The sequence below is a fragment of the Pinus tabuliformis genome, chromosome 1_1 (genome assembly GCF_031772625.1).
Source record: "Pinus tabuliformis cultivar Carrire ecotype Pingquan chromosome 1_1, CPIR1, whole genome shotgun sequence".
NCBI classification, from domain to species: domain Eukaryota; kingdom Viridiplantae; phylum Streptophyta; class Pinopsida; order Pinales; family Pinaceae; genus Pinus; species Pinus tabuliformis.
Genome location: NC_142297.1, coordinates 562,940,683 through 562,962,823, shown reverse-complemented (window position 1 = coordinate 562,962,823; position 22,141 = coordinate 562,940,683). Strand labels below are relative to the sequence as shown.

The 22,141-nt window shown below is 42.9% G+C and overlaps 1 protein-coding gene across 2 annotated transcripts in view; it reads right to left on the bottom strand.

Moving 5' to 3' along the window:
• The window catches only part of LOC149214388 (DHHC-type zinc finger family protein), a 260,641-nt gene that overhangs the window by 195,455 nt on the left and 43,045 nt on the right, over positions 1 to 22,141 (bottom strand). For both annotated transcript variants that reach the window (XM_089392284.1, XM_089392285.1), the window contains exons 3-6: positions 16,304 to 16,378; positions 16,114 to 16,185; positions 15,900 to 16,031; positions 15,651 to 15,684 (exon numbers count right to left, since the gene is read on the bottom strand). In XM_089392284.1, the coding sequence (XP_089248410.1) occupies positions 15,651 to 15,684; positions 15,900 to 16,031; positions 16,114 to 16,185; positions 16,304 to 16,378 (313 nt within the window). The remainder of the gene's footprint in view (positions 1 to 15,650; positions 15,685 to 15,899; positions 16,032 to 16,113; positions 16,186 to 16,303; positions 16,379 to 22,141) is intronic.

The following is a 22,141-nucleotide window of genomic DNA, read 5'->3' as shown; positions in this document are numbered from 1 at the left end:
TTCATGGAGTTATGAATTTATTTGTGTTATAAGACAAGTCGTCAAAGTCGGCCAGCAACCAAATAAACCCCTCATGTGCTCAACGTTTTAGTATAAAAGGAGATGACTTGATAGTCATTTAGACACACATTTCACTCTTGATTTCTCTCCACTTGTTTTGGGTTTTAGTGGCAAGAGAAATCTAAGAGGATGAAGCCCTAATCACAGGTCAAGAATGATGCCCTAGCCATACGTTGTCCAGAGAAAGGTCTAAAACGCAGACATGAAGATGATAATGGTGCCCTAGCTATACATTGTCCAAAGTAAGTCTAAAACGCAGACATGAAGATGATAATGATTCCCTAGCTATACGCTGTCCAGAGGAAGCCTAAAACACAGTCATGAACAGCAAAGAGAAATGCCCTAACCGCAGCAAGGAGAGACAGCTTAAGGACAGCGTGGGCATTCCTAAAGGGGAGGCCGAGTTGCTGAGGTACAGCAGACTGTTCTAGGGCATGTTTAAGGGTTGTTTCTAATATGTTGAAGGGTTGGTTGATGAGCAGAGAAGGCTGCAGGGCTGGAGGTTAAACCGCAGCTGTTTAAGGACTATTTTGTGTAGAATAAACCCTTATGAAGGCTGTTGTAAACCTACAGGATTGCTGTGTGGTAGGCCGCAAGCCATACCACCACAGCTAAGGGTAGCATAGGCAGATTTGAGGGCTATGTTGTGCCCTACACCTTCAACGAAGTGGAGAACACCTACACAAGGAGGACCGCAGATTTTAGGGTTGTTTTGTTGACTATTGAAGGACTGTTACAGCAGTGTTTGGTGCTCTAACCAGTCATCATGGTCACAGCAACTAAAAGGTGAAGAACAGCAGCATGACACATAGTGCTACAATATCAATTGGGACAGCAACAAGACACATAGTGCTGCAATATCAACTGGGACAGCAACAAGACATAGTGTTGCAATAGCAATTGGGGCAGCAACACGACACATAGTGCTGCAATATCAATTGGGACAGCAGCAAGACATAGTGCTGCAATAGCAATTGGGACAGCAGTATGGTAAGAAAGATGCAGCTAGCACATGGTGGCAAAACAAGGTGTAGCAATGGCACATGATGGTACATGATGCAGTACAGTGATGGGAACTATCATGATTGATGAAGGATGATGAGATGGAGCATTGTGATGATGGGTTCAGCATGGTGCAGCACGGTGAGGTGCAGCATGATGACAAGACGCAACACGATGATAGGTGAAGGAGTAACCATGGAGAATCAGTTGAAGCAGCATGTCTTCAACTAATCTCATGTATCATCTTCTTAGAGATGATCTATGCTCTTATCTAGATAAGTCAAAGTGTTGACTTCTGTTGTAAATGTATTATCTCTCTCTCTCTCTCTCTCTCTCTCTCTGTGTGTTGAACTATTGAAGATCATATAAGAAGAATTGACGAAGGGTTTCCCCACATTGGGGTTTGTCCCTGGCTAGTGCCACATCGTGTGTCCTCTTGTCTTGGCTTGTCTTCTGCAATTTATGTTTATGTTCTATCTGCAGTTCACTTTAATGCTAATGCGATTGCTAATCTGGAAAAGGTATTGAGCTAACTGTGAAAATTAAAATAAATTGCTCTAAGCATAGAACATACATAAACTTAAGTTGGGATGAGAGCTAAGGTGAAGACAATGGCCAAGCAAGAGTGAAAGAGCAATCACCGAAGACAGTTGGGAAAGGGCAAAAGGATCAATGGATTCCTCATCCCTCGTCAAATTCACCTAGGGTGAAATCGAAGCAAAGAACATTATCAGAATGGTGCAGCGGAAGCTTATGATGGCCTACCTAAAGATCACTTCATTGGGAAGTCCGGAACTAAGGGTGGAAAGAAAGGCAGATGACTTGTTCGGTGATCCGGATTTAAACAGGAACGCAACAAATTACAGAGATAACCATGTACACAAAGATGCAGCGGAAATAATACTTCATTTCATTAATGGAAAATACTGAAATATGCTTACAAACAGAAATGGAAATAAACTAGCTAGGGCGATGGTAGCTTATCTCTGAGAAGAGATGTGATGGCTACATGCCTCTGAACTGTGTTACAATGAGGCTCGAAGGCCTATTTATTGTTGAGAAACAATGGAAAACCCTTCACATCCCGAAACCTAACCCTAGAAGATGAAACGCCAAATTGTGGGCCCCGTTTGGGTAAATTGGTACAACAATTTCCCGGGGTCGTAACTTTGGCATACGATCTCCGTTTGACGCGTACGATAGCTCGTTAGAAAGATCTATCCGAGAACTACCACTTTGGGAAGGGCAACATTGGTCTATAGACCCATGTTGCCCCCAGATTTCCCAAAAAACGTCGTTTAGGGCCTCAAAACGGCTCCGGAAGTTCAGGACCCGAAAAACTGCTAAAAATAGTAAACTGTGCTACAATTAAGGAAACTGAAAATGCTGAGAAGGACAATGGTGGGGGTCCAGGTGGACTTGGCAGGTGGCCACCAATATCCACCTGGATCATTCCTCCCCCCTTAAGAAGCAATGGTCCCCATTGCGTTGAGCTCCTCCATGAGATGAGGAAACTTCTGCTGAACTTGTTCCCTGGTGAGCCACTTGCCCTGCTGAAGGAGTTGGCCTGCTTTGACAACTCGATACAGTTGGATATTCTGTTGGCGAGTGTTCTTGATCTGTGTGTCCATGATCCGATCAGTTGCAGCTTGTTCCATGCAATCTGGATTTAATTCTGTGGGTTTGAGCTGTTCTGCAATGTCGGATGTGTCTAGCAATGGTGGAAAGTATGGCCGAAGGCGGTCCACATTGAACACTGGGTGCAGGCCAAGGAATGGGGGAATGCTGAGCTCAAATGCATTGTCTCCCATAGCCTTAGTAATGGTGTAAGGACCATATCGGAGTGGTCTCAATTTCCGATAGGCTCCAGTAAGGCGTTCCTTTTGCAAATGCAACCAGACTTTGTCGCCCACCTGAAACTTGTGTGGCACCCGATGTTGATCATGTCGCTGCTTGTACTTGGCATTTGATTTCTCAAGGATGTCATGGACCTGCTGGCGAATATGTTGGATGCGCTCAATGAAGCTGGTGGCCTTATCTTTTTCGGACTGGACATGAGCTGAATTCATGTGAGTAGCTGCAAGTGGCATGGCCACATCAATGGGGCATAGTGGCTGGAATCCCAAACCCACCTGAAAAGGGCTATGGCCAGTGGAGCTGTGAAGAGCTCGGTTGTAGCTGTGCTGAACGTAGGGGAGGCTCTCGTCCCATGTGCGAGGATGCTTTGAGTTATACATGCGCAGAATGTGCACAATCATCCTATTGACAACCTCTGTCTGGCCATCAGTTTGAGGATGGAAGGCTGTGGACTTCGTGAGTTTGGTGTCCAGCATTGACCAGAGACTGGACCAAAAGGTGCTGAGAAACCGACTGTCCCGATCTGAGATGATAGACTGTGGGATCCCAAAGTGCACCCACACTCGTTCAAAGAAGAGTTTAGCAGTGGCTTCTGCTGTGATATTCTTCTTGCAGGCCATCATAATGGCCATCTTTGAGAACCTGTCGACGACCACAAAAACACAGTCATTTCCATGCTTAGTGGAAGGAAGGCCTGACATGTAATCCATGGAGATGGATTCCCAAGGTCGACTAGGGGTAGGCAACGGGGTATAGAGGCCTTGCTTCTTAATGGTCGGTTTGGCAATGGCACAGGCAGTACATGATCGGATGTACTTCCCAACATCCTGTCGAAGATTCGGCCAATAGAAATAGTTTTGCAGTACTGCCACTGTTTTCTCGACCCCGAAATGCCCAGCAGCCCGACTGTAGTGTGCTTCCCAAATCATCTTGGCACGCTCGCTTGAAGGAACACAAAGGTGACCGAGGTGGCATAATAGGGCATCCTGGAGGTGAAAATCTGCAACCTGCCGACCCTCCAAGAGTGTCTGGTATGTGTGGCCGAATTCTGGGTCGCTTTTGTAGAGAAGTGGCCAATCAGAAGTCTCGTGCCCGCAAGAGTTGAGCACGGTGGTTAGCGCCATGATCGGTGGTCGACTGAGGCAATCTGCAACATTATTGGTGCTGCCCTTTTTATACTTGATATTCAAGTGAAACTGTTGCAGGTATGTAGACCACTTCTGATGGCGATCATTCTGCAATTTCCCTTGGGTCTGTATGAACTGCAGAGGTCGGTGGTCTGTGTGGATGACCGTTTCCTTCCCCAAAATGTAATGCTTCCATTGTCGGCAGGCCTGTACAATGGAATACATCTCTTTATCATAAGTGGGGTACTTCCGGACTGTGTCTGAAAGTGTTTCACTGTGATATGCCACTGGATGTCCATGTTGAGTAAGGACTGCCCCAATAGCATAGTCAGAGGCATCTGTCTCGACCTCAAATGGTTGTTGTAAATCTGGTAACGCGAGCACTGGTGCCGTGCAGAGGCGATCCTTCAACTCCCTGAATGCCTTCTGTTGAGATTCAACCAAAAGAATTTTGCTTTCGCCCCGCCCTTGGTGACTTGACTCAAGGGCCAAGAAATATGAGAAAATCCCAACACAAACCTGCGGTAGAAGTTGGCAAGACCTAGAAAGCTGCGGAGCTCTGTTAGAGTGGTTGGAGAGGGCCAATCCCGAATGACTTGGACCTTGGCTGGATCGACATGCACCCCCTGTTCATCAATGATGTATCCCAGATACTGAACCTCGGTCATGCCAAAAGTGCATTTCTCCAAATTGGCACATAGCTTGTGTTGCCGCAGTGTTTGGAGAACCTGTCGGATGTGGTGGAGGTGCTCTTCCCAACTCTGGCTGAAGATCAGAATGTCATCCAAGTATACTACTACAAAGGAGTTGGTGAATGGCCGCAAGATGTCATCCATTAGCCTCATAAAGGTTGCAGGAGCATTCGTCAATCCGAAAGGCATGACCAACCATTCGAAGAGGCCCTCCTTGGATTTGAAGGCAGTCTTCCACACATCTGAGGGTTCAATTGGTACCTGGTGATATCCTGACTTCAGATCGATCTTGCTGAAATATTTCGCCCCCTTTAGTTGGTCTAGGAGGTCATCAATCCGCGGGATCGGGTACCTATTACGGACAGTGATCTTGTTCAGCGCCCGATAGTCAATACAGAGTCTCCACGTCCCATCCTTCTTCTGTACCAACACTATCGGGCTCCCACAGGGCGAAGAACTCGGACGGATGTGACCTTTCTGCAGGAGCTCCTGAATCTGCCTCTTGATTTCATCGTTCTCCAGAACGGAGCGCCGATAAATTGGTCCATTGGGTAGCGGCGCACCTGGGGTCAGATCGATGGAGTGCTTGACTTGACAGTGCAGAGGAACCCCTGCCGGGGAGGTGAAGATGTCTTCGTACTCCTCCACAATCTTGTCCATCTGTAGCTGCCGTGCAGAGGGACCCCGTTTGGAGGCCGCGGCCACTGTCTTCTTCTTCCCTTGAGGGCGTATCATCAGGAAAACAAATTTCCTGGTTTTGGAAATGATCTTACTGCATTGTTTTGCAGTAATCAAAGAGATGGCGGCAGGTGGTGCTACCTCTGGTATCCTGAACAACTTATTTCCCAATGTAATAATAACAGCACGGGGCCTTGATTCATACACAGCATGTCGCTTCCACAAGTATGGTTGTCCTAGTAATACATCACAAACTTCAAGGGGAGCAATGTCACACAATACCTCATCCGTGAAGGGCTTGATGTTGTATGGAAGGCGACACTGCTGGCTCACGCGAAGATCTCGCCCTTGGTGAAGCCACCCAATGGTGTATGGTTGTGGATGTGCTGTGGTCGGTAAGCCCAACCGCTTCACGACCTCTGCCGAAATGAGGTTCTTTTGACTCCCGCTATCAACAATGAACTGTATCGGGGAGCCCTTTACCCACATCTGGGAGTGGAAGAGACGCTCCTCCTCCTCTGGATCTTCGGGTTCATTTTTCTGGATCTTTGCGGTAGCAACAGTGGCGCTGGGATCCGCATCAATGATCTGCTTCCCTTTTTCATACCCCTTATCGGGTTCTGACTCAGAGTCGGAACATGCATCTGATTCTGAAACCTTTAGCTCAGCCACCAGTGACTGCTTGGCCCGACACTCACTTGTGTTGTGAGTGGAGCTCTTATGGAACTCGCACCATTTTCCAGTGTCCTTTCTCGGCTTCGCGGCATTGCTCTTTGCTTGCAGCTTCGGCTGGTTGTCTTGGGCTGTCCCGCCTTGGCTTTGTCCTTTGTTCTGTGGTTTAGGGGCACCTTTCCCCTGCTTTGGATTCGCAGATCCAAAGTCTCGCTTCTTTTGTTTAAACTTCTGCTCGACCTTGACGGCATACCGGTATGCTGCGCCGAGCGAGGGGATGTTTAGGAACTGTATTTCTTCCTGGATGTACTTGTGCAGGCAGCCACGGTATTTGAGTATCAAATGTTGCTCCGAATCCTTGATACCCAACTTTGTGCGAAGGGTATGGAAAAGATTGGTGAACTCCGGCACGTCTTGGTCCCTTCCCTGCCGCAGCGTGGTCCACTTTATGTATTCATCCTCATAGCTTCCGACAGGGTAGTACTGCTCCTTGATGGCATCCCGGAACGAATCCCAGGTGGGTGCGGCTGAAAATAGTGAGCCAGTACTTTCATCCTTCTGCTCGCAGTAGGTTTCCCACCAGTCCTTGACGTGGGGGGCTGCTTTGAGAAGGGCAAAAACAATCTTTTCCCGACTCGAAAATTCATGAACAGAAAAATAACCCTCTAGCAGATTTAACCATTTATCTACGGCATCGGCGTCTATCTGACCCTCGAATATGGGGATTTCAAAATTAACTTGTACCTTAAAGGGTGTGGCGTTTCCAGAGGAGCTGCTGGAAGCAGATGCGCCGCTTCTGGGTAGCCGCTGAAGGATCTGCGCAAAGCTGTCCATCATCGCGTTCCGTTGTCGCTCGAGCGCTTCTTCGAGCAAGATTTTGATGGGATCTCCTGCCCCCTCGTCTTTCTTCTCGTCCGCCATGGGAGGCCGTCGGGATTTGCGAGGCTGGTCTTGCAAAGGTTCAACCAGTTCAAGCCCTAACTCCTTATATCCCGACCTTGTTGGGGACATGCAAAGAAAAACAGAGAAAAAGCAGACCGCTCTGATACCACTGATCCGGATTTAAACAGGAACGCAACAAATTACAGAGATAACCATGTACACAAAGATGCAGCGGAAATAATACTTCATTTCATTAATGGAAAATACTGAAATATGCTTACAAACAGAAATGGAAATAAACTAGCTAGGGCGATGGTAGCTTATCTCTGAGAAGAGATGTGATGGCTACATGCCTCTGAACTGTGTTACAATGAGGCTCGAAGGCCTATTTATTGTTGAGAAACAATGGAAAACCCTTCACATCCCGAAACCTAACCCTAGAAGATGAAACGCCAAATTGTGGGCCCCGTTTGGGTAAATTGGTACATCAATTTCCCGGGGTCGTAACTTTGGCATACGATCTCCGTTTGACGCGTACGATAGCTCGTTAGAAAGATCTATCCGAGAACTACCACTTTGGGAAGGGCAACATCGGTCTATAGACCCATGTTGCCCCCAGATTTCCCAAAAAACGTCGTTTAGGGCCTCAAAACGGCTCCGGAAGTTCAGGACCCGAAAAACTGCTAAAAATAGTAAACTGTGCTACAATTAAGGAAACTGAAAATGCTGAGAAGGACAATGGTGGGGGTCCAGGTGGACTTGGCAGGTGGCCACCAATATCCACCTGGATCATTCGGCCATTATGCGAAGCAGTGTTCGAATGGCAGGGACACATCACCTAATGATGATAACAATCATTCCAGGGACATCCTCAATGATCAGAAGAATGACAGGTAATGCAGGTCATCAAGGAAATGGCCGACTCTTCAGAGGAAGTTGTTTCTAACAAGATAAAGTGATCTCGTATTGGCCCTCTGCTCCAGATTTTGTGGGAATTTGGCTTATTGATTATAGTGCTTCAAGGAACTTCATCGGATAGAAGGATGCTCTCTCGAATTTGGTAAGAGATGGAAACAGTCGTGGGATTATACTTGGAGCCGATGCCACCTATCCCATAAAGGGTGTAGGAAATGTTACCCCTCAATTGAATGAGGGTAACTCGATTCATTTACAGAATCTCTTTTATGTACCTAATCGCAAGAAGAACATGGTGTCCATTTCGGCAATGGAAGTCAAAGGTTTCAGGGTGGCATTCATCGATGGAAAGGTACGTATTTGAAAATAGAATTTTCAAAGATATTTTTTGAGTTCAGGGTTGGCTTTTGTATCAAGTTGCAGGATGGTCCATTGGGGACCATGTCAGTTGTCACATCTCATCTATAGCACTGAAGTCTACTTATTATCGGGCGCTACCCGATATGAGTCAGATGGTGACAGGGATGCCTGAATTCAAAAGGAGCATGAAGGTACATGTCTGAGATGTACTGAAGGAAAATCTTACAAGGGTTCCATTCCCCTCATATAGCAGTTCCACAGGTTTGGAACAACCCGAGGAGCTTGAGATTCATGATCGGGAATCTCATGTATGTAGGAGGAAGAAAGCCCTCTATGGCTTGAAGCAAAACAAATCGGGCATAGTATGAGAGGATTGATAGTTTTCTGATGAAGTTGAGATTCACTAGGAGTGAAGCCGATCCAAACCTTTGCTTGAAGGCTGTGGATGATAGACCTCTCATACTGACACTTTCTGAGGATGACCTCTTTCTGACAGGTGCAGACCCTCTCATTTGCAGAAGTAAGAGGGAGTTGGAATCCAGATTTGGAATGGTAAACTGCAAGCTCGTGACTACCTCGAGGAACTTAACTTTCAGAAGTTATATGCTGATGACGCCGAACCAGTTTTGGAAAATGCCTCTGAGTTTCATAAACTCATTTGCATTGATGTTCTTGGTGAACTTTCGTCCGGATATATGTTTTGAAATTAGCATGGTGAGCTCATATTTGGTTGAGCCTCACTGGATTGGTGCCAAGAATCTTCTGAGATATCTTCGGGGTACAATCTCTCATGGATTGAGATGCACTGGAGGAAATATGAAGCTGCATGATTATTCAAATAATGACTGGGCAAGCAGTGTGGAGGATCACTACAGCACTTCTCAGTGTTGGTTCTCTTTGGATTTTGCTTCGATATCATGGATGAGCAGGAAGCAGAAGATGGTTGCTTTGGGCACCGCTAAGACCGAATACATAGCTATGAGTATGACCTCGTGTGAAGCTGCTTAGTTGTGGAAGCTCTTCAGTGAGTTGTTTGTACACGTGATGAATACCACTATGATTCTCTGTGACAACTAGGGGGGATTCGATTATTGAATAATCTTGTATTCGATGATTGCTCCAACAGATAGACATCAGATACTTCCTTATCTGGGATATGGTAAGTCGATGAGCGAGAAGGCTCCAACATATCGGTACAAATGAGCAGGTCGCCGATATTTTTTAAGAAGCCCCTGGGAAAGGTCAAATTCTTGACTTTCCTAGAACGACTTGGTGTCGTTCAGTGACCCTCTTATGAGGGTCATGTATGATGCACGCATTGAGCTTTGGGAGCTCCAGAGGGGGGCAGGGTAATTCTTGGAGCGACATACAACCACAAGGCGACTCACCCTCCCCTGGTGGTGCGCTATGTACAGGGTGACAGGTTCAACCTTCCCCTGTGATACCCCGTGGCGATTGTGGAACAAAATGATTAGTTCTCCCGTGGGCCAGGATGATTAGTTCTCCCGTGGCAGCTATGAAACAGGATGATTAGTTCTCCTGTGGGCTGGGATGATTAGTTCTCCCGTGGCGATTGTGGGAGAGGATGATTCGTTCTCCTGTGGACAGGATGATTAGTTCTCCTGTCGAGGCATCCTACGCATGCAGTCTAGGACTCATGGGAAGTACCTCTCATCTGATCAATAAGTAGGGAAATGGGGTTAGGGACCATTAGTAGTACTATCAATGGAAGCATCGTTGTATCTACCGTACTCCCTATGCTAGGATGACCTCCATTGATCTGCAATCAATGAAACTGATCTGGGATCAGTATGAGTGGTTTGAGACACTCTTGCGATATTGATATGGGATCAATAACACTAACTTCAGGTCAGTAGAGAATGGTATGAGGCATTCTCGAACAATTATTCTTCTTCATGGTTCAGCAGAGCAATGCAGGGAACTGATGGTAGAGATAGTACAGTCGGACATATGGATCAGCGGATGGAGTTCTCCCTAGTTGAGAGTGAGTGTTAAAATTGGCACCTAGGGCCAAACTCCATGTGGGTCATCTTATTTATGGCAGCTAATATTTTTCTTGGATCCCTCTCATCGAGAGGTGTAGGATTGATCTAATGATCATCCGATTCCGATAAGTATTCATGGAGTTATGAATTTATTTGTATTATAAGACGATTCATCAAGGTCGGCCAGCAACCAAATAAACCCCTCATGTGCTCAACGTTTTAGTATAAAAGGAGATGACTTGATAGTCATTTAAACACACACTTCACTCTTGATTTCTCTCCACTTGTTTTGGGTTTTAGTGGCAATAGAAATCTAAGAGGATGAAGCCCTAATCGCAGGTCAAGAAGGATGCCCTAGCCACTCTTATAATGATGCCCTAGCCATACGTTGTCCAGAGAAAGGTCTAAAACGCAGACATGAAGATGATAATGATGCCCTAGCTATACACTGTCCAGAGGAAGTCTAAAACACAAACATGAAGATGATAATGATGCCCTAGCTATATGTTGTCCAGAGGAAGCCTAAAACACAATCATGAACAGCAAAGAGAAATGCCCTAACCGCAGCAAGGAGAGACAGCTTAAGGGCATCATGGGCATTCTTAACGGGGAGGCCGAGTTGCTGAGGTACAGCAAACTGTTCTAGGGCATATTTAAGGGTTGTTTCTAATACGTTGAAGGGTTGGTTGATGAGCAGAGAAGGTCGCAGGGCTGGAGGTTAAACCGCAGTTGTTTAAAGACTATTTTGTGTAGAATAAATCATTGTGAAGGTTGTTGTAAACCTACAATATTGCTGTGTGGTAGGTCGCAGGCCATACCACCACAGCCAAGGGTAGCATAGGCAAATTTGAGGGCTATCTTGTGCCCTACAACTTCAACGAAGTGGAGAACACCTACACAAGGAGGACCGCAGATTTTAGGGTTGTTTTGTTGAATATTGAAGGACTGTTACAGCAGTGTTTGGTGCTCTAACCAGTCATCATGGTCACAGCAACTAAAAGGTGAAGAACAGCAATATGAAGGACAACAACAAGACACATAGTGTTGCAATATCAATTGGGGCAGCAGCAACACATAGTGTTGCAATATCAATTGGGACAGCAACAAGACATAGTGTTGCAATAGCAATTGGGACAGCAGCAAGACACATAGTGCTACAATATCAATTGGGACAACAGCAAGACATAGTGCTGCAATAGCAATTGGGACAACAGTATGGTAAGAAAGATGCAGCAAGCACATGGTGGCAAAACAAGGTGCAGCAATGGCACATGATGGTACATGATGCAGTACAATGATGGGTATTGTCATGATTGATGAAGCATGATGAGATGGAGCATTGTGCTGATGGGTTCAACATGGTGCAGCATGGTGAGGTGCAGCATGATGACGAGATGCAACACGATGATAGGTGAAGGAGTCACCTTGGAGAATCAGTTGAAGCAGCATGTTTTCAACTGATCTCATGTATCATCTTCTTAGAGATGATCTATGCTATTATCTAGATAAGTCAAAGTGTTGACTTCTGTTGTAAATGTACTATCTCTCTCTCTCTCTGTGTTGAACTAATGAAGATCATATAAGAAGATTTGACAAAGGGTTCCCCACATTGGGGTTTGTCCATGGCTAGCGTCATATCGTGTGTCCTCTTGTCTTGGCTTGTCTTTTGCGATTTATGTTTATGTTCTATCTGCAATTTACTTTAATGCTGATGTGATTGCTAATCTGGAAAAGATATTGAGGCAACTGTGAAATTAATTGCTCTAAGCATAGAACATACCTAAACTTAACATGACGTAATCTAGGGTTTATGACAAAGTCCCTAGCAAGATGTTGAAGAGTATGGGTCTCTTGTTTGTAATTAAGTTTGGGTATCTGATATATATATATATATAAGGTTGAAATGTGTTTGTAATTCTGATATAGCTAACTTCATGTTTCTATAGATTTGGTTGTACTTGTTATCTAAGTTCTGCAAGTACACAATCATCAATATAGTGAAGATGTTCGTTGATATGATAAGCATAATGTGAATAAGCATGGTAATGATAACTCTGATGAAATGGTTAGATTCTCCGATGCCGAAGAAAAGAGGTTGATCTCCCTGGATTAAGAGGGAGCCCGAATAAGAGAGATCTCTCTGAGATTAAGAGGGAGTCTGGATAAAGGGAAGCTCACTGGTTGAAAGGGCATAGCATAGTTTAAATTGGAGAATGCTTTTTGAAAGATATGTTGTTGTATATGAAGTAGGAAAGGAAAATGTATGATTGAGGAATCTTTTGTTAAAGATTCGGTTGATAGTACTACTGTGTTGAGAAGCAACATCAGTTGTCTGAAAGACCCCAAAGGTTTGTATTTGATTATGTACATGTGAAAGTATATTATTGATTAGGGTTGTGTTTGTACAAGTGAATCTCTAAAAGGTTTTGATAGCATGTTGGTTACCAATTAGATTGACTGGGAGAGATTGGTTATCCTGATTTGCTGGATCAAGGAGTGTTGAGGCATTGTGAGTGAAGCATTGCCTAGGAGGACATATGGCCAACACGTTGTGCTGATGTCTAGGTCCCGAAGTTGGAAAGGTGGTGTTGGTTATAAGATCTGTTTTTGGATACATACCTGGATCCCTGGGTTGATGGTTAGTAAGTAAGCCTAATGGTACCTAGAGAGGCTGAAAGTTTGAGTCCATCTTAGTCCCACATGGATAGATTACCCTAGTCAGGAATCTAGTCCATGGCATTGCGGTGCCTAAACTATTGAGAGACCAATGGATAGATTCCCCTGGTCAAGAATCTAGTCCATGGCATTGCAGTGCCTAAACTATTGAGAGACCAATGGATAGATTGCCCTGGTCAGGAATCCAGTCCATGGCATTGTGGTGCCTAAAGTTCTTCATTGTTCATATAGTTGAGATCTTCCTTGTACTTGTATATGATGAATACCTCCCTAGTTAAGAGAGAGTGTTGGAAAATGTAACTAGGTTTGGTCTTCATTATATGTATTTGAGTCATCATGTTATGTACTTGTCAAAAGAATAAAGAAAAAAATCATTACTATTATTATGACTTATTAAAGCATGGGTTTCATGCTTGGGTCATCATGTTTTAGGTCAAAGTCCCCATTGAGGACTTCTAAGATTTATTTTGAGTTAAGAGAATGATTGTACTTTTAAAGAGACCCTTATTGGGCTTTTGAATCATGTAAAAAGGTTAAATATTGAGTCAAATATGAAGGTCAAGTATTGAGTCAAATATGAATTATGTTGCCTCCACACCAAGTCAGCCCTAAGATGATCAATTTGGCCTCAAAGAGGGCTATTCGACTTCACCAAAGGACTATAAATGAAGCAGTTCGAATTCCATTTGAAGCACTCACTCAACAAGCTAGTTCAATATCTCTTGAAGCTAGAAGAAGTGCGAAATAGAGAAGAAAAGGAAGTGTGAGTTTGGTCTAGGAGAAGGAAGGGAGGAAGATCGAAATTTTGGTGCATATATCTCTCTCTCTCTCTCATGCCCTGGTTTGGAAGATCGAAGTTCCCTTGTTGATATCGTAACCAGTTGCCGCATGTTGTTGCTGCCAGATCAAAGTATAGGTCGAAGTTGTTGTTGTTGGGTGTTGCTGCCTCAAGAAGTTGTATTGGGCCAAGATCGAAGTTCCTATGTGAAGATCGAAGTCTTTCAGTGAAGATCGAAGTCTCCAAAGCAAGTTCAAAGTTGTTGGGTTGAAGAAAGTGCTGCTATTGTTGTTGTTGCTGCCAAGTCAAGTAGGATAACCTGCAAGAGAAGAGGAAGGCTGACTTGCTGTGGAGGAAAGTTTGTGTCAAGGTCTAGAGTCTTGGAATATCTCCGGAAAACTATTGAAGGAAGAATTATTGACTGCATTTTCCCCTAGAGAGGGGTTTTGCCCTGGCTATGAGCATATATCTGATGTCCATTTTTATGTGCTATTGCTTTGGTAATTGCTTGATGAATTAAAAGAAAGAAGATATAAAGAAACCTAATAAGAAGTCAAGGACATCACAAGTAATTATCAAGAATAAGAAAATCTTTCTTGCTTTCTGATTTTCTAACAATAAACAAAGTCCAGGGCCTTCTAGGAGTGTGAGGGGAGATGGTTTCCATTAAGGAGCCAGTTTTGGACATCATTAAACATTTTTTCTTAAGTATTGGCCAAGCCACATGAATTAAAGCAATCCTTGAATGAAGGGATAAGTTGATCATAGGGTGACATAGCTCAAAGGCTGAGTTCTTCCATAGGCAAGGTCTAATATTTTCAGATGGAGAAAGCTACTCACAGAATATTTACAATAAATTGTAAGGTAGAAGTACAGCAAAGCCTCCTAAAAGACAATATTAGATACTTTCTATTGCTATAAGCAGAAGCAACATTGTATCGTAGTAAAACTAGCTATAGCTCTGGTAAACCCAGATTATGTTTCGTTTACCATTTTTAAATGGAGGATAATGATCAGAACCACAGCTAGAGGAACGTCAAGAAGTAGCAGTAGCCTTAGGATGTTGTATCAAAGTGGATTTTAATGGAAAATCCCATTCTTCTGAACAAGGAAAGAAAGACAACAAAAACAAAAAATTTATGGTTATCCAGTTACAGTTACACCATATAGAAAGATGCTTGCGATTGAGACAACTTCGAAAAAAACTTCAACTAAGGGAAAATTGGCCAAATCCTTACCAAAGTGTTTCTGTTCTATATAGTCCTGAAGATAAGTTTGATTTTGATTTTGGACCTTGGCTTGCCTTGTTATATAATAGTTGATCAACAACTTGTTGAAGGGTCAAGCCTGATTGATTCGTTGAATCCTTTTATAAGTATCCCTTTACTAATAGTGAGAGAAAGTACTTTAAATGCATGAAAATATCCTTATAAACAGCACACACGCACGCACATTGTCAAAATATTCAAGTTCAATCAAATCCATTGGACTAATTATGACAGAAAAACAATTAGAAGAAAGTTTTAGTTTTATTTTGCACATGGATGGCCATGTTAAACAACTATTGTCAAGGGCCAAGGCTATGGATTGATTAATGTACCTAATAAACAGTGCAACTTTTGATCATGTAATTAAAACAAATTCTAGTTACAAAGTTTGATGTGGTAGCTGTAATATGCATTTTTCATGATGCCTTAAATACACATGAAAAATTTATGCATGTTTCATATTCAGCAACACTTAGGTATTTGAATTCAATCATTTCCTGCAAAGGAAACCATGGTTCCCAGTCAGGTTTGTTCTCTCATTTATTTCAATCCAAACATGGGATAATTTAAATTAATATTTGCTAAGAAAATCTTGTTTCGAAACTTATCAATATCTGCTACTCCTGACTGTAGTATTCAGAAATAATATTCAATAATAACATCATTTGAACAATTACCTGCCAGACATGACAGTAAGCGCATCTTGAATTTCTGCAAGACCATAATCTCATGTCACATAAAATTAATTTAGTAAAGGACAAGTGGAAGTACATATGGTAATGTTTTCAATTGTGCCTAGTAGCCTACTGCTTCTAATATGAGCATGAAGAACAGAGAACAAGACGGCAGCAAAAGAGACTTGTTTGGCGCACAACCAATTGGTACTTTTTAACCATGTAGTGATCAATGAAGGAAAAACAACTTGCCTGCTTGCAGAAGGAATTGATGGGTTTACGTCTGCCTTAGCTCTGACGACACTGGGGACTCCATACGAAGTTGTTGCATGACTAGGACCCTCAGCATGAATGGTCACAAGAGTTTCTTTGCTTGAGGCAGGGCTGTTTTTTAAAGCCACATAAGAAAACTTGCAATCAATGGACAACCAAAAAACTTGTTCATATTTCCATCCTAGAATCTTACCAGGGCATGGAATCCCTTGCACCTTTCATGTTTGCCTCTCCAGATTGACTTTTCAGTACATCAACGACATACCTAAGATATAAACCAGCAATCAAGCACTTCTTCAACAGCACATTCTAAGATCCATGGAGCCAGATATGTTTGTATATTAAAAAACCACTATAGTGAGTAACCAAGAGTCCATTCTTACCCAGGTGGTGTCAGAGATGTGAGAAAATACTGGAAGAGACTCAATACACATAGGAGTACATAGAATGCAGTGTACCTGAAAATAAACAGAGTTAAAATTTTAGTTATAACTGAATCCTCCCTGAACCCTGACAACCTTTAAAAGCAGGCCCTATAAGAGATATGGCCACACATTCGAAGACAAGTAAAGAGATGGATATAAATATTAAAAACAAGTGTTAAAATATAAACTTTGCTTTAGCAAAACTTTTAGATTACCATAAAGTTGAAAGAAACCAATTTCTTGGATTTTTGTGATGCAAAACTATTGAGATTGTAGCTTGGAAGGTGATTCTGCATGAATCAGGTGCCATGACATGCGGCGAGTCACCTTAATTATCTCATGCGGCAGTTTATTAATGAATTTCCTAACTCAAGCAATTTTATTTAATTGTTGGATAATTTTTTATAAAAAGGGAAAATAAGTCAATGAAAGATTAAGTCATGGCCATAGATCTCAATAAAGTTAAATCTAATCTCAATCGTTGAGATTAGGGATTTCACTTGAGATTAGGGTTTGATCTTTTTAATAGGAGGTGTTGACCATGTACATGTCAACATTCCAAAATTATCATCATTGTAATCCAAATTATGCTTTTGTAATGTAAAAATGATTCTAGTATGAATATTAATCCATGTAACAACACCTAGGTAAGCCTATGATTCTTCTCAAAGGGTTTCACTCTAGGGATCTTTGTAACCTCACCAAATTATCTATGTTGTAAACACGGATAATTGGCAAAGTTTTTCTCCCAGATATACCCTAAAGCTAGGGTGGAGCTCATTGACAAGGTCTTAGGTAAGTCCTCATGTTAATCAAGTCTATGTATTTTTCTCATACTAGATCATGTGTCTTGTTGCAGAATTTGGTTAAGTCTTAAGAGTCTGAGTCTATGTGTATTTCCCCTTCTAAGGGTTGAATTTGTAATATCTTGATGTAAAAGTGTTATCTAGGAATATTTTTGGTGAATGGTTCCTCATAATTAGAACATCATTGCCAAATTTTTCTTTTTTTTGTAAGCTTGGTTGGACCTTTCTATTCATCATCTGTAAAAAAGAAAATCGCAAGTTAGAACCAAAGTCTAACTGGTTAGGTGGCCTCAACCTGCTGAAAGGGAAACCAGGTCTGTTGGCCACCTAACGGCATGATAAGCCATCCAAAAGCAAAATATTATAAGTCTGTCAAGCCAAGCTAAATAAGTTTGAGTATCCTTATACTTCCTAGATTCTAGATAACTGTAAACATGCTGAAAAGTGTGAAATTGTTGCATACAAGAAAAGTCAAAACAAGGGGTAAAACATCAAACTACTCATCATCAGTTGAATCAACAGGAGCAGGATCCTTCGCACTTGAACCTGGAAGCTCAGTTTGTGGGATGCACGGAATATGTTGTTCGATGCAACTGAGGCAGCCATTCTGCATTTGGAGTTGAAATTGAATTTGCTGGAAATCCTTACTATAATCCGGGAACTTCTGAGAAGACGAAGGCGAGCCAGAAGGGATATGCTCCAAAGCTTTAACCAGGAGGTTCTTCATCATCCAGTACAAATGAACAATCTGTTTATATTGAGAAGATCTTCCCCGAGAGTGTCCTGGGTCAGGCACGAGAGTCTGCCAATCATCCAAATCAATATCCAGTATACCAGCTTTCTGGTTAAGCTCATCTTCCCACTCTGTTATAAGTTGGCGGACCTGGGCAGAGCTGCCCTCATGATAGGCAATGGCAGCTTCATTAATTATGCAAGAGGCAGACTTACAACCACAGGTCTTGCCTGCTGAAGTGTTGGGCTTACAAAACTCAGAGGAGTCTTTCGGTTGCTTACCACGACCATGAGAACCCCCGGTGGTCTTGCCCTTCCTAGAGGTAGCACGAGCCATGGTTCAAGAATGATTGAAAGAACTAAGGTCAACTGTCTTGAACCCTGTTAGTCGACCCAAGGATAGCCTATACCCAAGAGCAATATGCTTCCAGGGGTCGCACCGGGCCCGAGAACCTGCCAAAGTAACCACATGTGAGGGCCACGACCGATACATAAACCGATTCCTTCTCCTGTTGCAGATTGGAAACCAGAAATAAAAATAGTCCCAAAGCCAAGAAACATGAATCCGACTCTGCCCTGAATGGCTGAGGGTATAAGTATAAACCGAACCGCACACATATCGTAACCTTGAAGGTTCAGGGCCTAAACCACAGATATTCAAAAGATAAACAAATCCAGTGTGCCAGGGACAAAAACAAGAAGACCAAGAATGACAAATATGCCTTACCCAACAAATGCCCATACGCGACAACAAAATTCCAAAGAACACAGACACAGGAGTACAGAAAACGAAAGAACCCTCATACAATTTTGCAACTGCCGTATAAGAATCCGGGTAGTGCTCCTTCCAAACCATCCAATTCAAGACATAGCCATTCTTCCCGGAGACCAGCAGACATATATAACGAGCCATGGAAGCAGGGATACAGAGTTTGAGACTGAAAACATACCCGAGAAAGGTGGCCTGAACCAACTGTAATTGAACCGATGCCCGATGAAGGACCTCGAAGGACGCCTCCCCCAAGCCACCTTGTTGCTCAGACCAGAGCGAATTCGAACAAGATTTCCGCACAGGAAACTTACAAAACTTACCAGCAAAAAAGCCGAAAACATTCCCCTCTATTATGATGCTACCACCTTCTAGAATGGCATTAAATGAGGCCATGCGCGAGGCCACCGCTCCATGTGCCTCGTGCATGTGGAGGGTGGTGGAGGACCTCCTCGAGATCTTCATAGTGAACGATGGGCGGTGGCGAGACCTAATCTTTCCAACTTACACCCTGATCGAGGATACCAAAATAATTTTTAGATCCACTTAGAGAGTGGAAAAAATATTTAATCCCCTCTTGAGGCTAATAACTAAATTTCTAGCAAAAATTAAAATTAAAATCAAGCCAGAAATTGTCAAAAAAAATAAAATGAAGGGAAAGTTAATTACCCTCCAAGTGGAAAATTCATCAAAAAATTATTTGAGGCTATTTTCAAAGGAAAGTATTCAAATAAAAAATAAAAGTCTCATTTCCAAGGCAAGATGGACCAATCCAGAAATTTGTTTGGGCCAAAGAAGACTATTTTCTAGCAAATCAATTTTTTTGGCTCGGAAGTGAATTATTTTGCACAAGTAACAATAATTCTATATTTTGAAGGTTTCACCTTCTAGCACAGTGAACAAGGAAATCGAAATTTTTTGGAGATTTGTGCCATCTAATCAAGGGATCGAATTTTTTCCACGAGGATCAAGCCATGGATCGATGCTACTAGCCATTATTTCCACTTGGAGGGGTTGATCCCTCTCATTTTCTATATAAAGAAGCTTTCAAGCTCTTCATTGTAACAAGAACTGGATTGAAAATATTTTGTACTGAGCTAAGTTGTGCTAGAATATTTTTAATAAAAAGTCTTTGGGGTTTCAATTCAAGGTGTCTCTCGCTTGATGATTCATGGTATGTGTTGAATTGATCTTAATGCTCTAATTATCTTTAACTGAAGATTATTGTTCCATAGCCAGTGGTTGGATTATCTATTAGCACAAGTATCTTGCTTTAGGTATTAGGTTAGAGTAAACACATTGAGGTTGGTAGATCTAGCAAGTATCTCTAGATCTCTAGTCTATTTGTGTGAATCGAACCCCTCTGGAACTAATAGTCTATCTTTTGTGTAGAGAGCTTCAGATATTCATCCCTTGGACATCCCCCAAGTTCATGGAATTTGACGTGATCACATCTTGTTTGGACTCCGAGCTATCTAACGATTATTGGTGCAGGATCTTGGCTTGGACATTAAACAAAATATTTCTCTTACCTATTTTCAAAATCTACTTGGGCTATAAATGATTTATTTGCTAATTAGAGCTAATATTTTTCTTGTACATATTGTAAATAACTTGTGTAAATTATTTCTAACCCTTGTATATTGTCTTTCTTATTTTGAAAATAATATTTTGGGGTTGTTATTTTAGAATTTTCTAGTTCTTTTGGCTTGGCTCTATTTATTTAACTCGCAGGTGCCATTAACTCAAGGATTCAAAGACAAATTTGAAGCAAGAGGCTTGAGACCCTCACCTAGCCTAGATGGCTAGGGTTTGAGCCTAAATTCACTTGAGGAGGGGATGTTCTGCTCAAACAAGGAGAGCGTTCAGCTAGAAGAGGCTGATCTAGGCCTCTTAGGGCCTGATCTACAAGACCCAAGTGCAAGTTTTCCAACGCTAAGCCTCCAAGGGGGTGTCGCTAGCCCTAAAGGGCCTTTTTGCTGCATAAACTGGGGTTTGCACAAGTATTTCCAATCTGAAAGCTTTGCAGGTCAATTTTGTGGCTCTAATCTGAAATTTTGTGGCTCAAAATCGTTCATTTGCTTCATCAAGGACAGTCACAGGGAATTGGAGGCCTCTTCGGCCTAGTCGCTAGGGTATTGAGGTCTTTAGGCCTGAGCCGCAACCCTAAAAGGGGCATTCCACCCTTGTCGCAGGCCTAATTAGGCCTTGTTGACTGAGTCGCAACCCTAGAAAGGTCTAAATTTAACCTTTGCAATTGATTTTAAGAGCTAACAATTTGTTTTGTAGGCCTAAAATGATTTTTGGTAAGGTTACATCAGGGTTGCAGGAATCGCCCCCCCCCCCCCCCGGATCCTAACCCGGAACCGCGACCCGTGCGGAAGCGTTCCGGAATCTCCACAGGAATCGCGATTCCGAAATTGAGGTTGCGCGCTTCCATGTTTTTTAAACGATTCCTGCCAATGAGGTTGCGTTGCCCCCGGAATCGCGCTTCGTCATGCGGTTCTGGCAAGAGGTGGCGCCACGCAACCTGCCCGGAAGCGCACGCCACCCGCACGCCACCCGGGCGCAACCCGCACGCAACCCGCGGATAACATATTTTTTTTTTAATTTCATTTAAAATTTAACTTAACTAAGCATGAGGGGGTGGGTTAGGGGTGGGTTAGGGTCACTTTAGGGTGAGTTTAGAAAAGAATAAAGCCCCCATTCTCTTCTCATTTTCTCACTTTGAGTTTATGAGAGTTGGAGAAGAGAAGAGAGGAGAGGAGAAGAGAAGAGAGGAAAGGAGAGGAGAAGAGAGGAGAGCTTGGAGGAGTGAAGAAGGAGGAGCTAGGAGAAGGAGGAGGAGCTTGGAGCAAGAGCTTGGAGGACTTCATCTACAAGAGCTAAAGAGGTAAGTTCAAACCCCAAACTCCCTTGTTTTTTTGAAAAAAAAATTGTATTTTTCTCCTCCCTCTCCTACTCTTTCCCATTGTTTCTACTTGCTCCTTTATTTACAGGTTGTCCACCACCTATATCCATATTCCAAGATGGTGTTCTTTTGGCTTCTATGTATCATTCCACTCTTGGTTTTAATGATGGCAAGGGTGAGGAATAGAGGGGAAGAGGAAGGGGATGAACTTGGTCCTAATAGTAGTGACCCAATGTATGATGAGGAGGAAGGGTTTGAAGAGGAAGGGGATGAACTTGAAGGGGACACTGAAGCACAAGATGGGAAAGGTACATCAAATCCCTTGTGGAACTATGTGACCAAACTTGAAGGGGAAAGGGTGGTGGATCTTACAAATTTTTGTGCCCTCATGGTTGTCATGGAGGAAAACCATATACGGGTTCATATACCCGTCTGAGGAGGCATCTTTGTGGGGTGCTGGAGAGTGATGAAAAAAAGGGTTCTGTGGGGGTAACCATTTGCCCAAACATTTCAAGTGAACAAAGAGAAAAATACATCCAAATAGAGATGGCTGCACAAGGAAAAAACAAGAAACAAAA